We start from the raw sequence: 23,826 nt of genomic DNA, 5'->3' as shown, positions 1-23,826 counted from the left end.
GAGTAAAATATGAAAACAAAAATACTTTCAGACATAATACACTGAAATCCTTTTTAAAGAAGTTCTCCAGTTACAAGATAATGTGTGATGACTGCACAAAACCACTGAGTTATACACTTTCAAAGGATGATTTTCTACTATGAAAATTATATCTCAATAAGGCTGTTATTTAAAAAAAAAGAAAGAAAGAAAGAAAAAAGATAAAGCATAAGAAAGAACTGACAAAATAGACTACAAAAACTGGTCAGAATGAATACAAAAAAACTTATCAAGTCTTTAACATTTTCAAATGTGACTATAAGGTTTAAAGCAATTGTTTGGATAGGATTTGGAGGGGAAGGGGAGAGTGTGAAAAAGAACAAGAGGAAAAGACAAACTATGACTAAAATTCCAGATAGTTTTAGCAAAGTTAGTGGGGAGGGTTTTCAAGGTGGAAAGAGCATTAAGACAAGAGACCAAAATATTTAACAACATAATACAACAGACAAAGTGTTAGCATCCAAAAAAACAAGAAAAACAACAAAATAAGACTAATCATATAATATCAAGATGAGCAAAGAATAGTTATGCAAATCACAGAAGAATAAGGTTCGAAATATCCACTGTTGAGGAGTGTATGGGGCAATAAGCAGTTTCAGGTTGAGGTATTTGTTGTTTTGTTTTGTTTTGTTTTTTTAAAGTAATCTCTACACCCAATGTGGAGCTTGAACTCACAAACCTGAAATCAAGTTGTATGTCTTCCCAACTGAGCCAGCCAGGTGTCCCCATTAGTTGTTCAGTTTGTATGCAGAGTAAATAGGCAGTATCCATAAATGTTTAAATCCATAAAAAAATTCTAAATGTACATACCCTTTCTCCTACAAATCCCACTTCTAAGAACCCATCATAAAGAAATACCCTTACAGGGATCCCTGGGTGGCGCAGCGGTTTGGCGCCTGCCTTTGGCCCAGGGCGCGATCCTGGAGACCCAGGATCGAATCCCACGTTGGGCTCCCGGTGCATGGAGCCTGCTTCTCCCTCTGCCTGTGTCTCTGCCTCTCTCTCTCTCTCTTTCTGTGTGACTATCATAAATAAATAAAAAATTTAAAAAAAAAAAAAAAAAAGAAATACCCTTACATACCCAAAGGAAGATCTTACACTGCATTTCTTATCTTAAAAGATGAAGAAGAAAAAGATATTTGTCAATAGAGAAGTGTTTAAAATATGATACATTCAGGGCACCTGGGTGACTAAGTCCACTAAGCATCCAACTCTTGGTTTCAGCTCAGGTCATGATCTGAGAGTTGTGAGATGGAGTCCCACCTTGGGCTCCTCCCTCAGCAGGGAGTCTGCTCTTCACCCTCTCCCCTTCTGCTCCCCTGTCTTGTACACACATGTACCCGTGCTCTGTCTCAAATAAATAAAATCTTTAAAAATAAAGATAAAACATGATATATTCATAATACAAGAGTACTCCACAGCTGTTAACAAAAATGCAAATAGATGTATGAAAAGGTGTCTAATACCCATTAAGTGAAAAATGCAAGTTTTAGAACAATATATATATGAATGGATTATCCAATTTTTTTTTAAGATTTTATCTATTTATTCATGAAAGACACAGAAAGAGAGGCAGAGACATAGGCAGAAGGAGAAGCAGGATCCCTGTGGGGACCTTGATGCAGGACTCAATCCCAGGACCCCAGGATCACGACCTGAGCCAAAGGCAGATGCTCAACACTGAGCCACCCAGGTGCCCCAGATTATCCAATTTTAAAACACTTGGGGTGTACATACTTATAAATACTGTCTTTATAAGTCTAGAAATGGGGCTTCAATTTCATTGTAATTAGGTGGTCCCTGACTCCATGTGCCTGATCCTGACTCCAGATCATCACACCCTAGCTCCTTCTATATTCTAGAGGAAACCAAGTTAAAAGATTTGAAGAAGCCTCTGAGACATAGTACCAGCCCTGAGTCCTCCACTTGCCAGTTTTCACCAGAGCCCAAAAAGAAAGTGAATTTTTAAAAAAGGAGAGAGAGAAATGACCAAAAAGGACAAGTTTTACCGCTTACTACTTTAGCTACCTCCGAGTGCCATTGTTTGAGTTTTCAAAAATGTATGCACTACTTTTATTTTTTTATTAGTGAAAAAAGGGGGGGGGGGAGATTTATAACCTTACAGTGAAGAAGGATTTGCTGAACACAAATCAAAGAGTAAATCTGATCTCCTACACGGATAACATGAGCAGAAATTTAAATAAACTATGAAATAACCACGGTATCTTTTATTTAGAACCTATTGTTAGCCGCAGTTTGGCACAGACACAAAAACATGTTAATATAAGATTTAGACTTCTGAGGAACATTCTCAGGAATTAGAATTAGCCCTCAGACAAGCAGGCTGTCTCTGTTTAAAGTACACAGAAGAGTTTTTTAACGAATCAAAGTGAGGGCTTTCATCAGGACAGAAAAGATCTGGTTACATATTATGACTAACTTATTCATAGTATAATGTATCACTAGATATTCCCACATCAGTGTCGGAATTGTGCATCAAATTCAACTCGTAGAACCTACTCATGTTCTTCCCACAAAACTTTTTTTCAATGTTCCCTATCTACCTGTTAGGCAACTCAAAAATCAAGAAGTCAACGTTAACATGCTCCTTTCAGACATCCTCATATTTAATCCACCTCAAATGCTTCACCCCTTCTTCTTTTTTTTTAATTTATTTGAGATAGAGAGAGAGAGCATGGGGTGGAGGAGCAGAGAGAGAGTCCTGCTAAGCAGACTCCACGCTGAGCACAGAGCTCAGCTCTGTCTCGATCTAATGTCCCTGAGAACATGACCTAAGCCAAAACCAAGAGTCAGAAGCTTAACTGACTGCACTACTCAGGTGGCTCAAACTCACCCCTTCTATATCTCACAAATTCATCTATTTCCCTCCATCTCTAGAGCAAGAAGGTATCTTCCTTCATCTGATCTACAGCAATAGCCCCTAAACTCATCTCCTTATATTCACTCTACCTGCCTACCCAAAACCCAACACTTTGAATACTATGTGCATATCGCAGCCAGAGTGGCCTTTTTGAAACCCCTGGTGTCCACTAGATGAATACTTCAATATTTATGCTCAGCACTCAGGATAAAATCCTCAAGATTAGCCATTGTGACCTGCATTGTCTGGCCCATACCTACCTTCCAGCTTCATTTCAAACCACTCTTCCCTTACATTTGAGATTCTTTTTTTTTTTTTTTTTTTTTTTGTCAAGACTTTATTCATTTATTTGAGAGAGACAGACAGACAGATAGCACATGTAGGAGCAGGGAGAGAGGCAGAGGGACAAGCAGACTCCCTGCTGAGCATGGGGCTCAACACAGGACTCCAATGGGGCTGGATCCAAGGACCCTGAGATCATGATCTGAGCTGAAGTAAGACACTTACTTGACTGAGCCACCGAAGGGCCCCAGCTTTTGACATTCTTCTAGGCCTTCCTATAAGCCATCTTCCCTCCCACCCAGGACTTGGCACATGGTATTTCCTATAATGGAAAAGCCTACCCTCTATTTGCCTACATAAGTTCTATTCATTCCTCAGTCTCATCTTAGGAAAGCTTTTCTGGAGCTCCATGACAATACTAAAGGGACTTCCAGCACAGTGTACTGTGTCTGAATATAACTGAATACATAACTATGCAACTATGTGGATCCCGGCAGTCCCTGTCTCCAAAAGCATCATGAGTATAACGACTATGTCTGCTTTCCTCACCATGATATCACAGTACCAAGCACAGGTATAGGAGGTGGTCAATAAATATGTTAATTAAAAGATGGATAGCTAGATGGAAGACAGCTAAGGTACTGCCTTGCTTGACTACAGAGGTGACCTCTGAAGGTAATTTCTAGTTCTACCATTACATGATTTTACATATGCACACTGAAATTATTGTATCTGGTAACTTCATTATTAAAATTTGTTATTTTAGTTTTTACTAAGTAAATATGAATGATATTACTAGTTTTGGTTCTAGGTCCTTCTTTTCAGGGATTGCAGAAGTAGCAAATGAGAAAATATGAAGAAAAATAAAACTAATATAACACCTGTTGTGTTATCAAGCAACAAAATAACCCTATTGAGGGAAGGGAGACAGGTGGGTTTTGTTAGAGCTTTTTTTTTATATATATACATCTTAATCCATGTAATTACAACACTAAAACCAACTTAAGACTCCTGATAGAATAAGTAAAGTAAAAAAAAAAAAAAAAAAAGAATAAGTAAAGTACAAGATAAATATTTAGCATGATAGGGATGCCTGGGTGGCTCAGTGGTTGAGCATCTGCCTTTGGCTCAGGGCATGATCCGGGGATCTGGGATCGAGTCCCACACCAGGCTTTTTGCAGGAAGCCTGCTTCTCCCTCTGCCTATGTCTCTCTCTCTCTCTCTCTCTCTCTCTGTCTCTCATGAATTAATAAATAAAATATATAAAAAATAAATAAAATATAAAAATATATATATAAAATATATTTTTTTATATAAAAATATAAAAAAATCCTAATGAATTAATGGATCTAACCATTTAGCATCAACAGCTAACATTTCCAAAAAAGAAAACAATCAGGTATTATTTCCCTCCTAAGGAACACATTACCATCTATGAGGAGTCTCCCCTCCCACAATATCCCTCCCATTAACAACAAAAACTGAACATAAATCTCATCAAACTTCTAAAGCAAACTTTCATTTTACAGGAAATACAAAGAAATAAGTTAAAGTATACCATAGGGATATACTCAGCAAAATCCAAAAAAAGAGAGACAGAGACAGATGGCTGAATGGGAGGGGGCCATCCCAGATTTAAAAGATGTAAAAGACATAACAACAAATTCTTATTTGGATGGTCATTCAAACAAATCATTAAAAAAAAAATGAGACAATTAGAAATCTAAACACTGGCCATACATTTTTAAAATTATACACACATGCATCCAGGTATAATAACATTACTATTGTTTTTTAAAAGCAAGTATACAGTTAAATATCTAAAGAAGAAATTATACAGTGTCTGGAATTTGCTTCCAAGCATGGAGGGAGGTGGATGATGGAGGAAGCAAGATAGTTTAGTGGCTGTAGGGATGAGTGACAGGAACATGAGGGTTCACAATAGCATTCTATCTACTTTTGAAATTCTCTATAAAAATTTTTTAAGTCATAGGAAAAGTTACTCTTTTTAACAAGAACTTTGTCCAAAAGTTTCTTGGAAATTTTTTTGTGTCACATTATAAGCTAGTTTCCATCCCTTCATCCCCCTGGCAACCAAGGCACTGGTTGTTCCTGTTTGGAGAGGTAATATATAGTTCCAAAAAAACACTCCATGGCACCTGGGTGGCTCAGTTGGTTAAGCATCTGCCTTCAGTTCAGGTCATGATCCCAGGGTCCTGGGATCAAGTTCAGCATCCGGCTTCCTGCTCCACAGGGAGTCTGCTTCTCCCTCGTCCTCTGCCCCTCCCTCCACTCATTCTCTGATTCTCTCCCCCCCCCCACACCAAATAAATAAATAAAATTATTAAAAAAAGAATATTCCGGGATCCCTGGGTGGCGCAGCGGTTTGGCGCCTGCCTTTGGCCCAGGGCGCGATCCTGGAGACCCGGGATCGAATCCCACGTCGGGCTCCCGGTGCATGGAGCCTGCTTCTCCCTCTGCCTATGTCTCTGCCTCTCTCTCTCTCTGTGACTATCATAAATAAATAAAAATTAAAAAAAAAAAAAAAAAAAAAAAAAAAAAAAAAAAAGAATATTCCAGAGAATGATGATAATGGAAAACATGGTGGCATCTTGCCATCACAGGAACACAGTTATGTTACCTTTGACAATGACTCTCTATCCACTCAATGTCTCTCCCTCTGTCCCTGTCAGAGCAACACTGATATAGCATCAGTCACTTAAGCACAATTATAGTTCAAAGCTACAGCTGAGCTGAGGGGCTGAACACTACTGATTGCCTCCAAGTTGAATCCCCAGGCAGAAGACTCCTTGGAAACAAGTGTTTCAGTCTCCTGTTTGAGGACTTGTCACCCCTTCCCCACTGGTGTGGTTACTGTGCAAGGAACCTAGCACACATAGGTCCACAGGGTGAAGACACAGGCTGGAGAGGGTCAAATTGTGTCTCCCAGAAGGATACATCTAAGTCCTATTGCCTAGTACCCATGAAACATGACTTTATTTGGAAATAGGGTCTCTGCAAATATAATTAAGGATCATCCAGGGTGGGCCTTAAACCCAATGACTGGTGTGCTTCTAAGAGAAAGGGGAGGAAGAGTAGAGACAGACACACAGACAAGAGGGCCTGAAGAGGCAAGAGTTAATACAGCCACAAGCTGAGGAATGAGGAACACCCAGGGTTGCAACAGCCACCAGAAGCTAAAAGAGAAATGGAACGCATGGTCCCAAACTCCAGAAGGAAGCAATCCTGTGGCCTCCTTGGTTTGGTACTTCCAGCCTTCAGAATGGTAAAAGAATAAATTTCTGTTATTTTAAGTCAAGTGTGTGGTCATTTGTTGCAACAGCCGGAGGAAACTAACACATGGCCCCTGGCAGATCCAGCTGGTCCAGAGTGAACATCTCATACGCCCAGGTCCTTGGAAATCTGTAACTGTGGCCGACCTCAGTCTGGCCGTCTCTTACATGTAAGAGGTTTTGACCCAGGGCAGGTGGCGCCCTATAGATGAGAGGCAGAGAAACACTCTTTGGCAAGAGGGGAGAAACACAGTCCGTATCCAGTTCCTTTCTGAGGTCCTAGGGGACACCCTTTTACCAAAAAAAGTAAAAAATCAACCCTTTTATGCTCAAATTAGTTCAAGTGGGTTTCTGTAGCTTGTAGCCCAGAGTCCTAACACACTCAGCAACCTGCTGCCAAAGCCCTTCAGTGAAGATCAGCTGGAACAGTTCTTCCCTGGGTGGGTGCCAAAACAGGCTGAATAGACTCAAGAATCCTCTAAGTGAGAGTGACAGAAACTTCAGGCCTGTGCTACAAGCAGAGTGGCAAGAGGCAATGCAAAAAGGAACTTCAATTTTCACTGGGCCTAAAAGCCAAGACCCAGATCTTATCATGAGAGGGAGGGTGGGTCAGTAATGATGTTGAGTATTCCAAAGAAATAAATAAGACAAAAGAAAACATTTTTGGTCAAGCTGTATAAACTACAGTAATTAAAGCCACTCACAAAAATGGCTTTTCTCTAGATAAATATAGCACAATTACTATTGTGCATATGAATAGCACACATCAGGTTTCCTTTGTTTGGGGTTGATGGGATTACAACTCTAAACACTGCTCATATATGCTCAGTCTCCTTTTTTTTTTTTTTTAAAAGATTTCATTTATTTTTTATTTAGGGACACCTGGGTGGCTCAGTGGTTGAGTGTCTGCCTTTGGCTCAAGTCATGATCCCAGTGCCAGGATCGAGTTCCACAACGGGCCCCCTATGAGGAGCCTGCTTCTCCCTCTGCCTCTCTCTCTGCCTCTCTCCATGTCTCTCAGGAATGAATAAATGAAATCTTTAAAAAAAAAAGAAAAGAAAAGATTTCATTCATTTAACAGAGAGAGAGCACTCACAAGCAGGAAGAGAGGCAAAGGGAGTAGGAGAAGCAGACTCCTCACAGAGCCGGGAGCCGGATGTCAGGCTCGATCTCAGGACCCTGAGATCATGACCCGAGCCAAAGGCAGGCAGACACTGAACAGCCTGCACCACCCAGGTGCCCCTGCTCAATCTCCTTTTGGAAAGACCACAAATAATGCTCGGTTCCTTGCTTTTGAAATATTCTAAATATGAGGGACAAGGAAGTACCCATACTAATTTTTTGACCAGGGATGAGAATTACAAGGGTCTGGGTTGAAGAGAATGACACAAATTATCTCTGAAGGGGGCATCCCAGGGTATGATGGCAACAAATGGTACAAATGCAGCCAAGTCCCTTTCTTCACCAGAAAGGACAACCAGTCAGCCTTAAGCACAGTAAGTCACCAGCAAATAAGAGAATGTTAAACACCACATTAATGATCAAATCATTTTCTAAATTTGTTATAAAATTATATGAGAAAAGAGAGACAGACAAAGAAGACCAGGAAGAAAGGAAGGAAATAAAAAACAATTCTGGGGAACCCAGGCTTCAATAAATGACAAAAAATAATGCTTAAAAAAAAATCCAAGAAATATAATGCTATTGACTTTTTGCTTGGGGAAGTTCTGCATCCTCATTTGTCTTCTCAGTCCCCAGAAACAGTCTGATTTCTTCTGAAGCCTTTTCCCACTATAAAAGTAACATGTGTTTCAGTAGTTGCTTTTCTAAATCACCTAGAAACATCTCAGCACAAACACATGGCTTTTACAATGGAAGATTCTGTGACAAACAAAGCCTTCAACGAGATCAAGGAACTTGAAAAGAAATAGGGCAGAATGTCCTAGACGGAAAAAAAAAAAAAAAAGTGCCTGGAATCACTTTTCTGGTTACGAGCTGCAAGCTGAGCAAGGTTCTGGGATTTGGGGGAAAGAAAAAAGATTGGAGAAAAGAAAAGGGGAACATCTGGAAACAAGCTAAAGAGCTCACAGGAATATTTAGAAGACACGATGGGGAAACAGACTTGGTCCAATGATTCTGTCACTCTCAGATAAGAGCGAAATGAGCAATGATACCCACCTAGATATAAACCTGAAACCATCTCAAACTCAAGAAAAATACTGACCCCCCACCCCCAAACTACAGATGAAAGCACGCTATGACTGGGGACCTGGGTGGCTCAGTCGGTTAAATGTCTGCTTCGGCTCAGGTATTGATCCCAAGGTGGTAGGGACTGAGCCCTTCATCGGGTTCCCTGCTCAGTGGGGAGTCTGCTTCTCCCTCTCCCTGCCAATCTGCCTATTTGTGCTCTCTCTGTCACATAAAACCTTGGAAAGAAGGAAGGAAGGAAGGAGGGAAGAAAGGAAGGAAGGAAGGAAGGAAAGAAGGAAGGAAGGAAGGAAGGAAGGAAGGAAGGAAGGAAGGAAGGAAGGAAGGAAGGAAGGAAGGGAAGGAAAAAGGATAGAAAGTAAGCAAGCAACCAACCAAGCTATGTCTGCGCCCCTTAAATCTTGGAGAAACCTCATGAAGGCATCTTTCCTTGATGCTTCATCTCCTGTCAAATAAAATAAAAACAAAGAACCTAAATAGTACAGAAATGCCTCAATAATATAAGATATAAATACACTATCTCCTCAGTTGCTAGCTGTTGCCTATAAGAGAACAAAACAATTAAGTCTCCCAAGGAACAGCAATGTAAGAGAAGATCCTGAGAGACAATAATTTTTTTTTTAAGATTTTATTTATTTATTCATGAGAGACACACACAGAGAGAGAGAGGCAGAGACACAGGCAGAGGGAGAAGCAGGCTCCATGCAGGGAGCCCGACGTGGGACTCGATCCCTGGTCTCCAGGATCAGGCCCTGGGCTGAAGGCGGCGCTAAACCACGGAGCCAAACGGGCTGCCCGAGACAATTTTTCTCACTAAATTACCCTTAAATATTAGCTCCCAATAGTTCTTAGGATCATTTTTAACCAATTTGGACCTTCATCAATCCATGAGCAAAGACTCACTGAATTCATCAGCTTTAGCCAGGACTACTGTGGGCATTTTTAATATTCTATACAAGATTTCATTGAAAAGTAGGCTTTGTGGGGCGCCTGGGTGGCTCAGCCAGTTGAGCGTCCAACCCTTGGTTTCGGCTCAGGTCATGATCTCAGGGTCCTGGGATGGAGCCCAGCAGGGAGTCTGGGCAAGCTTCTCCCTTCCCCTCTCCCTCTCCCTCCCACTCCTTGCTCCTGCTCTCTATCCCTCTCTCTCTCTAAAATAAGCAAATAAAATCTTTAAAAAATAAAACAAAGATACAAAGTAAGCTGTGCTTTAAGAATCCCAGAAAGCAGACTTTAATCTCTCACACCTAACACACTTTATTTTCCCCAAATACATAAATTGCAGGTCTCTCCCCTATTTAAAAGCACAAAAGGCGCACCGATCGAGGACTAGCTTAGTGTATCTAGTGCATAACCATCCTCCCAAACACATTTTTTAAAAGCAGGAAGGAGCTGGAGAAGCAGTTGAATTGAAATTACAGGCTGTCATGACATCTCAATATCGAAAACTGAATACCTGGTTCCACAGGAGAGTACAGTTTTTATGCACAATCCCGTTACCAAGCAACTGTAACAATGGCTGCAAGAGCTTTCTAGAAGCTAGTGCAGTTAAGGGGGGTGGGGTGGGGAGAATCTAAGAACAGAAAAATGGAAAAACTTGCTTTGGGAATCTTTATCTCAGGATACATTCAATGTAAAAACAAAAATAAACAAAATCAAAAACCATCTAAACTTAAAACAAGCAGTTCCTTAAGAGACAAGTAAAGTACATGCTACCATGTACTTTCAGTTTGTTTAATTTCAAAATTCACATTTAACTGGTGATAATGATTTCCTTACTGTGTTTCCTTTGCGGTCCCCCTTCTGTCCTTCAGCCTCCCTAGGGAATAATTTTTTTTTTTCCAAATTTCCTTACTGATTAAAAGAACATTTTAGACCTCTTAAATCCATTTCTTTGTTTACAGAAGCTATAAAAACTAGTTTACAATTGTTTCATGTTGCCTCAGCTTTGAACCGAGAACACTCTTAGACATCAAACTATTCCTTTGAAGGGAACAGTCTCTCAAACAGAGCCAGACACTTTCCCAGCCACTCCCTGAAGTTTAGACAACCAGAGCTTTGCAAATGTCAAGTCTTTTGCAAAGTTAGACTATACAATGTAGCAGGCTCTAGACCAATGTTTCTCAAATTGCAGGGTGAATTGGGGGGGAGGACCCTTCCATACATGATCCAAGAGAATTTTATAGACTAGATTTACAAAGGGCCAGGAAGCAGGTTATAAGGCTAGGGGAGATGACCTCACAGAGTTTTCCTTCCATCTTTCCTTGCACCTTTCAACATTTCCTGCAATGCTGAGAAAGCTCCAGAAGCTACATTCTCTACATCTCTCTTCTATAGAAGGCTGCTTCTCACTAGGCTCCCTCCCTCCCTCTCTAAATCTCTCAGTTCCTGAAGGATGCTGTGCCAGCAGGTAGGCAAAATAAAAAGATTACACTACAGAATTACTGTTCTACATCAAAGCTGAGCAATTACTGTGTGGCTCTGTTCCCAGGATGCCTCTAGATTCTGATAAATCTCTCTTTTAGGAACAGAAATCCAGAGACAAGTAGAAATTTAAATGCTGGAAATTGAAGATCTAAACTGTCTCAGGCAAGAAGCACAGGGAAATGACAAAGGCATTACTGCTTTTATAGCCCAAAGATGAAGATGGTATGGGGGGGAGGGTGTTTTTCCGTATGTTTGTTTCATTTTTATTTCCAGTTTTATACTGTTGTGGTCAGAAAAGATGCCGGATATGATTTCAATCTTTTTGAGTTTATGGAGATTTGTTTTATGGCCTAACATGTAATCTAGTCAGGAGAATGTTCTACATGCCCTTGAAAAGAAATGTGTATTGCACTGTTTTTGGATGGAATGTTCTGGATATATCTGTTAGATCCATCTGGTCCAATGTGTCATTCAAAACCACTGTTTCCTTGTTGATTTTCTGTTTGGATGATCTGTCCATTGATGTAAGTGGGGTGTTACAGTCTTCTACTATTATTGTATTACTGTTTTCTTACTTTATATCTATCAATAGTTGCTTTATATATTTAGGTGTTCCCATGTTGGGTGCATAAATATTTACAATTGTTATATCCTCCTGTTGGATTGTCTTCTTTATCATTATATAGTGTCCTTCTTTGTTTCTTGTTACAGACTTGTTTTAAAGTCTACTTTGTGCCATATAAGTACTGGTGTCCCAGTTTTCTTTTTGCTTCTACTTGCATGGTAAAAAGATGGTTTTCTGTGTCAGAAAATTCCCTGAACAGCATTTGAAGGAGAAGGCTGGTTGGGTCTCCTGTTTTTAATTAAATTAAATTTAATTTCTTAAATTTGCTTCTCATTCTGTTTTTTTTAAAGACATAAACAATGCAAAGTATAATCTTTATAATCATTGCAAACCACAAAGCTCTGCTACTTGAAATAAGGCAAATGAAAAAAATTCTTCACAAATCATTATTATCTCTACTGGCAACAATAAAGAAAACATAGCCCTTATATAACACATTTCATCATCAAATTGATTCAAAAATTAAACTGGTTAGCTTCAACATCTACCCAATGTACATCTCCCTGTGGCTTAACATTAGACAAGAACATTTTCAGAAAGGAAATTAAAAAAAAAAATTGCCCCCAGGATCCACCAATTGTTAAAATTTCTATATATGAGGGGTACTGGGTAGGCTCCATTGGTTAAGCAGCTGCCTTTGGCCTAAGTTATGATCTCAGGGTCTGTTCAATGGGGAGTCTGTTTGTCCCCTCCCCTGTGCTCCTTCCCACCATTCATTCTCTCTCTCTCTCTCTCTCTCTCTCTCAAGTAAATAAAATCTTCAAAAAAATTTTTTTTTAATTCCTATATATACAAGGCTTTCTTCTATGTCTTGACCATGTTTCCAAAGACCCTTGAAAACTAATGGCACTACCTCTAATTGAAAAAAAAAAAATGAAAACAATAGGGAATTAGTAAATTATGGTATATTCAAACAATGGAACTGTATGCAGCTCAAAAAAATTAGGAAGCACTTTATTTTTTTTAAAGAATGGTCTCTAAGATACATTTTTTCACTGAAAAATGAAAAATACTATGTACAGTAAGGCTATTAATTTTGGCTTTTTCTTAAGGAAAAATATATACACATGAATTATCAGTTATATGTGCATACATCTATAAAAAGGTAATAAGATCTGGTAAGAGTTTTGTCTATAAGGAGAAAAACTGAAATATAGGGGTAAGATAGACACCTTGCCGTATACCCTTTTGGATTTTTTCCAGGTGTCTGTGTTGCTTATTTAAAAAATACATTTTTGTTTTTAAATGTGGGAGGAGAGGGGCAGAGGAAGAAAGAGAATCTTTTTTTTTAATATTTTTTTTTTAATTTTTATTTATTTATGATAGTCACACAGAGAGAGAGAGAGAGAGATAGAGGCAGAGACACAGGCAGAGGGAGAAGCAGGCGCCATGCACCGGGAGCCTGACATGGGATTCGATCCCGGGTCTCCAGGATCGCGCCCTGGGCCAAAGGCAGGCGCCAAATCGCTGCGCCACCCAGGGATCCCAAAGAAAGAGAATCTTAAGCTGAGTATGGAGCCTGAGACAGAGCTCGATCTCACCAACCTGCAATCATAACCTGAGCTGAAATCAAGAGTAAGATGCTTAACTGACTAAGCCATCTAGGCATCCTAAAAAATACACTTTTAAATTTTAAAAAATCTAAGATTACTGAAAAATTATAATATATATAGATGACATGCTGATCCACTATCAGCAAAGCTTATGCTTTTCAGTTTACAACAGTAAGGACAGACTTATACTGATGTGTAAAGGACATGTCACACCGGCATAATTTTCTAACATAAGCTTTTGGAATCAAAATTATAATGTGGGATGCCTGGCTGGTTCAGTTGGTACAGCATGCAACTCTTGATCTCTGGGTTTTAAGTTCAAGTGCCATGGTAGGTGTAGAAATTACTTAAAAATAAAATCTTACATATCAAACAAACAGAAAAAAAGTATAACCTAACCTGCCCTAATTATTCCTTCCATAGACAGAGACATTTCCCAGGCCCCTTGGTTGCTGATACTTACTTTTGAATATAAACAGTACAAACAACCATACAATGCAAGTAGATTTTATATTTATGAATTTTAAGGCATTTGAAAACTATTTAGTGGGAAACAAATACCATTACCTGCATATGAAAAAAGGCATAAGGCAAAATCTACATGGCCTGCTTAAGATCAACAAGTAAGTTAAAAGAGAGACACATTAAAACCTAACATTTTGGGGTGCTGAGTGACTCAGTGGTTGAGCACCTGCCTTTGCCTTTAGGTCATGATTCCAGGGTCCTGGGATGGAGTCCCACATGGGACTTCTTGCAGGGAGCGTGCTTCTCCCTCTGCCTATGTCTCTGCCTCTCATTCTGTGCCTCTCATGAATAAATAAATAAAATCTTTTTTTTTTTTTTTTAAAGAGCAATGACAAATTTAAGCACAGTTTTGAAGCTTAAGCACAGCAAGTGATCACAAATTCCAAGACTATAGAGTTTAAATCAGCATATATGAAATATCCACTGCATGACATTTTAAGGAAAAGAAAAACAACTGGCAAGTCAAGTGAATGTTGACCTTTAATGGCAAATTAGTGACTTTTTTTTTTTTTTCTAAAAATTTAAGTGTTTTCCTGATCAGACATGAAGAATACCTGGTCGAGGGAATCAGGTTGAGTATCCCATTGAGCACGTAGCTGAACTCTGCATGATCCTGAGCAACAAGGGCCACCAGACCCTCACAGCAGGCCGTTCGAACCACCACGTTATCACTGCAACATTTCTCCCACAGCAAGTTCAAAGCTGGAGTCTGAAATCAAACCAGTGATTAGAAGACACTTCCAATGAGAAGCAAAGGCAATGCATACCCCCAGCCATTCATGGAAGTGTCACAGTAGGGCTAGCTTTCGTACACAGATGATGCTCTCATCCTATCATTTGTAGAAACGAAAGTCAATCTTCCAAGAGAGGTAATGGATGTGTTCTGATACAACAACTCTTGCTCCTCTGGTGTCTCGGCTATAAAATAAGGCTGGCTACAGACAGAGGTATGACTTGGGTTGGAACAACCCAACGAAACTGACAGGGGATCAAAACTAAGACTTGGCTCTAGCACCATGCTCCAACCAAGTCCTTGAACCAGACACCATCAGTATCAGCATAGCAGTTAAGTGTAGGCTGAACACCAACTCGTGCCTATGCTTCAAGCCCTATATGCAACAACCTTTCCAAAACATGTCTCTGCTGTCCTGCCAAACTCTATCACCTACATGCACCCCCACATCCCCTACAATGTCCCTGCCCCCTGAGGAAAGACAGTGAAATATAACAGGATGCCAGCAAGCTACCAGCTCCATGGCTTCCAGCAAGAGCCCAGAAAACTGTTTTGGTCAAAAAATAAACTGACTTTTTGTCCCCTCAGACTGTGAAACTGTCATCTTCCATAGAAAAGCATCAGAAGGGCACAAAAATCCTATAAAAGCAGAGCTTCTAGCTTTCCCAACTTCCTCAAGAAGCCATGAGCCACCCCACCAGAGGTTCACAACTAATGATAAACCCGTATATGAATTGTGGGGGTAAGTCCATTTAGATTTACATGCGATTTGGGTTTTGGTTTTGGTTTTTGTTTTTTTTCTTTTTGTTGTTGTTGTTGTTGTTGTTGTTGTTGTTTCAAAGAGCACATCATGACGCTATTTTTCCCACTTCCTGACATAAGTTATTAGAAAAATATACAATTTGAGAAGAAAAATTGAGAGCCTCAGCTCCCACAGAATAACTAAAAGAATAAAATCAACATCATATTGTGCCCACTTTCCCACTGTAGGTGGCTCTGAGAGCCTTTCTAATCTTACAATCCCACTATACCAGAACAACACAGTTAACAGTCACTGCAGGAAAGAAATATTTATATTCTAGTTCTTTTATTCAGAAGAAAATTTTATTCACCTGTATGGCCAATATCAGAGGGTTCTAAATGTCATTACCCCGTGATAAGCCAGAAAAAATGAAATAAATGAATAAAAAAACATTGCCTCAGGCATTACTGTGCTCTCATGGAAGTAAGCATTCATGTATTAATAGAAGAGAAAACAGTTAGAGGGATTTGACACATTCAATAAATCCTGGCAGTTTAAGTAAAACCACTAGATCATCTCAGAGTACATAATGTGATTAAAGCAGGATTAAAATCAGCGTTCTCAGAAAACCTGATTTAGAAGACTACATACGAATACCAGATAAATGCCAATTAGTGAAGTTTGCCTCTACTCTTATTTCAACACGGCAGCCGAAGCTGTAAAGAGATGTAACTTGGAGCAGCTAATCAAAAGCAATGTGAGAAGGGAAATTAATTATTTCTGTTATGAAAAAAAAATTATTATTTCCATCATCTATATTCTCCAGAGTTTACCTGAGAATAAGTGGAGTTTCCAATCATAGGTCATAAGTGGAGTTTCCAATCATCAGGTCAAAATATACAACACTAGTTGACCCAAACCCAGTAGTCTACATCTCAGTAAGCTGAACACTGCTTCAACTCTTAGCACTCATCTCTTAGCACTATCCTCTGTGTGGTACGCAAATTTTCCTTCAGCTGCAAGTACCAACATATGTCTCTGCCTCTCTCTGTGTCTCTCAAGAATAAAAAATAAATAAATCTTTTAAAAATAAATAAAATAAAATAAAATAAAACTGTAAAGAATTTGGAAGAATAACATCGCAAACCAAACAAACAAACCCAGTTCAGAATCATTTCTGCAGTGACCTGAAACAAAAAAAGTGCCTATGTGCTACTGGCAGCAGTATCTGAATAGAAGTCAAGCACAAAGTTGAATACAGACCTGGTTTGTGGATTGGTGGATCTTTTCTGAAAAACCATTTTCCTTTAGAACTGCAGCAATAAGATGACCCACAGCCTTAAAAAAAAAAAAAAAAGTCAGTAAATACATGGGATCAGAAGTTCTCTCCAATTAGCACATTTGAAGGTAACACGTGTCAGTAGTAGTTGACATGAAACAAAAAAACCACTAGGTGATAGGAGTATCAGTGTGCCAGGAAGTTAACTAGGTAATAAAATTTCCATTCATTTGAGAGTATGCTCTGTGGAAGGCACTGAATTAGGCATTCTACGTACATATAACTTCTTAGCTTCATAACAATGCTCAAAGTAAGCATTTTTATCCCAATAAGCAAACTATAGTTCATCCATGTTAAGAAATAGTCAGATTTTCAGTTCAAATTGCTGTCAGTTAGTATTAGAAAATAATGTGAGATTGCTTCATCCATTAAACCACGAGACAAATGAGAAACTCCACAGCTTTTAAAATCATTTTTGCATCTAAATGAAATCTATCATGCTTCATCATGCCCTTAATGAAGATGGAGAAAACTCATCCCTATCTTTATGACCATGACTCATACAGATCTGAACCAAGAGGTCTCCCCCTACCACAACCATTCTCTCTCGCTTAGGCACTAGGATTTAATTTATTATTCTCTCATAGGCTTTAGCTCTTTCATAAGCTTTTGGTCTCATCAATCTCTAAAATTTTCCCATACCCTGCTTTGGGCAAAAAGCCCAAAATTAAATCTAAGGACTCTTAGAGAGGTGTGTTGATGACATAAACACATAAATACCACCACTACCCAGCACTGCTGTGCTGTCCTAGAACTATAGGCTAGCAACAGTGACAGCCATTCTGCATATGGGCTGGAAAGAACTTTCCAACTATACCAAGTGTTGATCTTATATTTGGACCAATGCAGGATACATCTGTGAATCCCTGTCTTGTAGTCTCTGGAAAAGCTCACCAAAAAATGCTGCACCCCCCCTTCTTTGTTTCTTTTCATATTTCACACATGGGAAATTTACATAGAAGACCTCAATGCTTGATGATCTCAGTTTTGTAATATAAATCACTCATTTACAGAATAAAAAGTTTAGATCAATTAACTGTCTCTTACCTCCTAGTTAAAAGAATAGTACCAAGAATTGAAAACCAGTGAACAGTTCTAGTACTTGTTTACAAAATATACCATATTTCATTGAATATAACTGGACATCAACTTCAAGATGCACTCTTATTTTACATACAACTAAGGAAGAAAGGCTGCCAACTAATTGATGTTATATAATGCACATGATAATTCAGAATTTTGATTTTATATTAATGAAAGAGTTCCTTCCAAACGTCATGGCCAAGTTCACAATTGTGCAGGCCATACGAACAGTATAACAGCTGCTGCCACTAGTTACTAGATGCAACCCAATTTCAAAGATGTTAAAATGTGAAAAAAAGGTGTGTGAATCAATGAAATATGGTGCTAACACTAAGCAGCGGTTACAGAATAAGAAGTATTCACAGAAAACAGGGCACAATTGCAAGAACCACATAAAACTAGTATGAAACACAACAGGGACAAAAAAAAATTAAATTTTTTTTCAAAAAAGCTCCCGTTCCTATTTAGAAAAAAAGACTAGAGGAAGATCAGCTTACTGACCAACATCCCCCCAACTGTCCACTAGGTCCAACTTCTCCGGTTTGCCTTTCCATGTTTTTTTTCTAACAAATCAGAGAATATAGGCTACCTTGATTTTAAAGCACGAAATCCAAGGGTAAATGACCCTCTGTTGTTACTTAAATTTTCCATAATAGAAGAGTTTAAGGAGACATCATCCATGAAAAAAAATACATGTACACTTCTCACTTAATTCAACAATAACACACATAGACATTGCTTGGTTATCTATGCTAATGAAGGGACTCCAGGCACAGAAAAATAAAAACTGTGGACGGTGTATCTTCCAAGTCTTCATCTTCCTCTTTATGGTAAGGACCTGTGTCGCACAGGATAGGACTCCAACCCAGTCAGGTAGAAGGGAATCTTGCATAAGGAGTGTTCTACTCCTCATGGAAGGGTTCCCCACTACCCAGCTAAGTCAATTCCCACAGCAGGTATCTCTGGAGTAAACAGCTGCAAGCATCCAAGACGCTGTAAGTCGTTCAGTCTTCAGGCTGGCTCCTGCTGGTCTCCTGGCTTCACTCGCACAAGAAAAGACAGTAAGCTATTATGGTACCTTGACTAACCAGAATGCTTCTCATTAGTGGAAGGCTCACCACTAACCACTTTTGTTTGAATCCTAATCATCGAAAAGCTCTCTAAGATAAATTATCACCAGCCCCTGACTGTGTTAGTAGACACATCAAATTCTTTCATCCAGAATATTTTACTTACTGAATGTTTGTTATTATGGTCAAAATGTCGTATTCTTAATAGTTGTACAGGGGTAAAAGATACCATTTTAAATATCAATCTCTCATACTCTGTAGATGTATAACCATTTATTTCTATTCCCAACAATTATAGACTTAAAAAAAAAAAACACAAATCTAGGGGAATCATAGTTAAGCAAGGTTTTATTATGTTAAGAAGAAAAGTATGATACAAATAGATGCTGAGATTGGTCAATTTCAAATATTCACTTTCCTATGTCACAAATACATTTTCATTTTATTTTTTTAAAGTAATCTCAACACCCAGCGTCACATGCTCTACTGCCTGAGCCAGCTGGGTGCCCCTTGAATATAAATTTTCAGGTTAACTTACATAAAAGTTAATGAAGTGATATATATACACAATTCTACATATAGAATAAAATATGTTAAAAATGTAAAGTTCATTTGTTACCAGAAAGCAAAAATAATTAAATAAGTAAAAATTACCTGTGATTGGATAAGAGAATTTGGAAATTCAAACCTTTTCCTGATATCATCTGACATTTTTGCTTCTCTTAAATATATACATGGAGACTCTGTAATCAAAACAAAAGAATATTTGTTAGTCTGGAAAAGGAGTTCAAACCAATTATTCCTCAAATAACATGAAAGTAATTCATTCTAAAGACAACAATGGAAATAAAGCATAGGGCTCTACAGTGTAATTGCAACCACTCTAGCCCACAAATGCCATGACTGATAAATAAACTACAATGCTCAACCACTCTTGGTTTTTCCCATTAGAGTAAATCCTAGAACAGATTAATTCACACTATTGAAACCCCCCAAAAATCCAAAAGCTCAAACCTAAATAACATGATTTTAAAAGTTCAACCACATGTTTGAAATAGAAAGTCTTGGGGCACCTGGGTGGCTCAGCCAGTTAAGTATCTGCCTTCGGCTCAGGTCTTGATCTCAGGATCCTGGGATGGAGCCCCACATCTGGCTCTCTGCTCAGCAAGGAGTCTGCTCTCCCTCCCTCTCCCTCTGTTCTCTCTCTCTCTCTCTAATAAATAAATAAAATCTTTATTCAAAAAAATAGAAACTCTTTCATAGATCAAAACTTCTAAGGGAAAAAGAATCAAATTTTTACAAAATTGCTTAAACTATACAACAGTTTGATGCAAGCTTTCATATAAGTACTCATCCAACTGCTGGTAACAAGTATAAAGCCTAGGTGAGCTTTTTTCAGGAAGTATAAAAATGACCTAGAAACTCACACATTGAAACAGATTGCTAATCTGCTAAAAGAGCAAGCAATTGGGCAGCCCTGGTGGTGCAGCGGTTTGGTGCCACCTGCAGCCTGGGGTGTGATCCTGGAGACCTGGGATCGAGTCCCACATCGGGCTTCCTGCATGGAGCCTGCTTCTCCCTCTCCCTCTGCCTGTGTCTCTGCCTCTCTCTCTGTTTCTATGAATAAATAAATAAAATCTTAAAAAAAAAAAAAAGCAAGCAATTAGCACCAACTTTTATTTTTTTTATTTTTATTTATTTATGATAGAGAGAGAGAGAGAGAGAGGCAGAGACACAGGCAGAGGGAGAAGCAGGCTCCATGCACCAGGAGCCCGACATGGGATTCGATCCCAGGTCTCCAGGATCCCGCCCTGGGCCAAAGGCAGGCGCCAAACCGCTGCACCACCCAGGGATCCCCAGCACCAACTTTTAATATATACATCACACTTCTCATTCCTACTGGGTTTTCAAAAAAAAAAAAAAGGAAAGAAAGAAAGAAGAAAGAAAGAAGAAAGAAAGAGAAGGAAGGAGAAAGAAGAAGAAAGGAAGAACTAAAGAACAAAAGAAAGAAAGAACCAGAAAAGAACAGAAAGAAAGCAAGAAAAGAAAGAACACGACCTAAGAAAATAAAAACCGCCATAACGCTCCCCAAAATACCACACGAACAAGAAAAGAAATAAAGAAAGAAAAAAAGAAAAAGAAAAGAAAAGAAAATCTTTTCAAGTATACAAAAAGGATGGAGGAGGACAAGGTGGTAGAGAGAAGTCTCCAATTCTAAGAGGATTTCCTAAGGATCTCAACATATCCAGTCCATGCAGCAATGAACCCACCAAATTACACTACTTTGAAAAATAAGATGCTCCAGGGGTGCCTGGGTAGCTCAGTTGGTTAAGCACCTGACTTTTGAGCTCAGCTCAAGTCTTGATTTCAGGGTCGTGAGTTCAAGCTCTTGCTGGCGAGGAGCCTACTTTAAAAAAAAAATTTTTTTTTAATTCCAGGCAGTCCAGGTTACCTTATAAAAATAAGTCACAAAACCAAGCTCTCCTGGTCTCACAAATGGAGGTGCCTTGTGTTGAACGCATGACTCTTACTACTTTCCTCCTCTTCCCCCAAAGCTGAACTTTCTGAATGTATCCTATATCCTAGCCTTCTCCAATATCCAGGGCCAACTTTATTCCCTCGAACTTGACATTTCACAGCACTGAAACAGCTTGTTCCAAGATTACAAATTATATCCCCTATTAAAATCTACTCATTAGTTTACACCTGTCATAATTTCTTCAACTTCCCAGATGTGTCCATCTCCTCCTTCTTGCAATAATTTTTGCTCTTTGGAAATCCGTAAAATATCATAAAACAATTTCCCAAAGTGTATCCCCGGGAAACCTAGGATGAAGAAATTTCCACAAGAGCAAAAGAAGGACTTTGTAGGGAACATATTGGCACTATGAATTTTCATTCATTCATTCACTCAAATACTTATTAGCTGTCTATTTGGTGTTACATACTGCTCCAGATGCTTAGGCAACCTCAGGGAACAGGACAGACAAAAGTCCCTATACTCATGGAGTTGAGTATTACAGAAACACTTTCTATTTTAAATACAGCAGCCAGGGTCAATCCCTTCTAGAGAAAATGACATCTGGTGAGTTAGCCCTACCAGATATGTGGGAGAATTATCACAGGCATGGTTAACAGTGAGTGCAAAAGCCCAAAGCTCATCAAGTACTTAAGGCTGGGGTTAGAAAAGCAAAGAAAGGAGTCAGGAGTGGGTGAGGAGGAAGAGAATGGGAAATCAGAAAGTCAGTGAGAAAGTCAGACCATGAAAAGCCCTGTAGGTCACCAGAAGGACTAATGTATCTATCAAGTGAAATGGTAAGGTTTCAGGAAAAAAATGATAAGATTTTAATAGAATCACTTGAAATGAGAAGTTTTCAGATTCTAGATATATTTGAAGGCAGGGCCAATGTGGTTGCTAATGATTGGCTGAGAGTATAGAAGAAAGGGTCACAGATGACTCCAAAGTGTTTGATCTGAGTACCTTTAATTTTAATCTCAATTCCTTTGGGCATTTTATACATTAAACAAAACAATTTGTACATCACTTACCCTGGCATTTTTTACTAAGAGGAAAAGATAGATTTGCATCAACTAAGATAGGGAAACTAGTTTGTGGGGAAAGACTGGGAATTTCATTTTCAACAGGTAAAGTTTCAGATGTCTAATAATATCCAAATGGAAATGTCAGGTAGAAAGTTGAATACATGAGCCTATAACTGAACAAACAGATCTTAGTTGAAGATATAAAGGATGGTGCACACTAATTATAGAATCTGAAAGGTACTAAAGCAAGAAGTCTAATTAACTTTGCTTAACCCAGAGTTTACCAAACTTATCTGATCATGGCACCCTTTTTCTAGAAATATCTGTTAACAATCTATACAACCAGCCTTTCGTGGGATATGCACTGGGAAACTACTCTACTGACTCCTACTCTTTTATTCCACTTTCTGCACTGCATCTACCTTCCCACTCCTGAGTTCCTTGCTTTCTGCTTCCTTCATGGAAACTCTCCCAGAGCCCAGTCCATGTCTCCAAATGCTTCCCTACTCTCTCTTATAAAGCCAGCAATTGGAGATGTCAAAAAGAAAGCACACAGTGGGTTGCCTGGCTGGCTCAGTTAGAAGAACACACTACTCCTGATCTCAGGATTGTGAGTTCAAGCCCCACGTTAGATGTAGAGTGTGCTTAAAAAAAATTAAAATCTTCATGAAAAAACGCTCAACATCACTCAGCATTAGGGAAATATTAAAACCAAAACGTGGGCAGCCCAGGTGGCTCAGCGGTTTAGTGCTGCCTTCAGCCCAGGACCTGATTCTGGAGACCCGGGATCGATTCCTGCATTGGGCTCCCTGCATGGAGCCTGCTTCTCCCTCTGCCTGTGTCTCTACCTCTCTCTCTCTCTCTCTCTCTCTCTCATGAATAAATAAATCTAAACAAATAAATAAATAAATCCACAATGAGATGCCACCTCACACTGGTCAGAATGGTTAAAACTAACAAGTCAGGAAATGACAAATGTTGGCGAGGATGGGGAAAAAGGGGAACACTCTTGCACTAATGGTGGGAATGCAAGCTGGCACAACTACTCTGGAAAAAAGTGTGGAGGTTCCTCAAAGAGTTGAAAATACAGCTACCCTACAACCCAGTTATGGTACTAGTAGGTATTTACCCCAAAGATACAAATGTGGGGATCCAAAGGGGCACCTGCACCCCAATGTTTATAGCAGCAAAGACAAAAATAGCCAAACTATGTGTGTAGATACACATACACACAACATATACCTATGGAATATTACTCAACCATCAAAAAGGAAGAAATCTTACCATTTACATCGACATGGATAGAACTGAAGAGTATTATACTGAGCAAACTAAGTTAATCAGAGAAAGAATTATCGTATGGTTTCACTCATATGTGGAATTTAAGAAACAAAACAGAGGATCATAGGGGAAGGGAGGGAAAAATAAAATAAGATGAAATCAGAAAGGGAGACAAACCACAAGAGACTCTTATCATAGGAAA

At 39.0% G+C, this 23,826-nt stretch overlaps 1 protein-coding gene and 1 non-coding gene across 3 annotated transcripts in view; both read right to left on the bottom strand.

The window, feature by feature from the left end:
• The window catches only part of FOCAD (focadhesin), a 313,675-nt gene that overhangs the window by 259,742 nt on the left and 30,107 nt on the right, over positions 1 to 23,826 (bottom strand). For both annotated transcript variants that reach the window (XM_038552511.1, XM_038552512.1), the window contains exons 2-4: positions 19,455 to 19,543; positions 16,572 to 16,646; positions 14,388 to 14,542 (exon numbers count right to left, since the gene is read on the bottom strand). In XM_038552511.1, the coding sequence (XP_038408439.1) occupies positions 14,388 to 14,542; positions 16,572 to 16,646; positions 19,455 to 19,511 (287 nt within the window). In that variant the 5' untranslated portion in view covers positions 19,512 to 19,543. The remainder of the gene's footprint in view (positions 1 to 14,387; positions 14,543 to 16,571; positions 16,647 to 19,454; positions 19,544 to 23,826) is intronic.
• Positions 18,605 to 18,658, bottom strand: MIR491 (microRNA mir-491). Its single transcript, NR_049228.1, has one exon. It is a non-coding gene; the product is annotated as a microRNA mir-491 (primary transcript).

Source organism: Canis lupus, chromosome 11 (assembly GCF_011100685.1).
Source record: "Canis lupus familiaris isolate Mischka breed German Shepherd chromosome 11, alternate assembly UU_Cfam_GSD_1.0, whole genome shotgun sequence".
NCBI lineage: Eukaryota > Metazoa > Chordata > Mammalia > Carnivora > Canidae > Canis > Canis lupus.
This window is presented reverse-complemented; position numbering and strand designations above follow the sequence as displayed.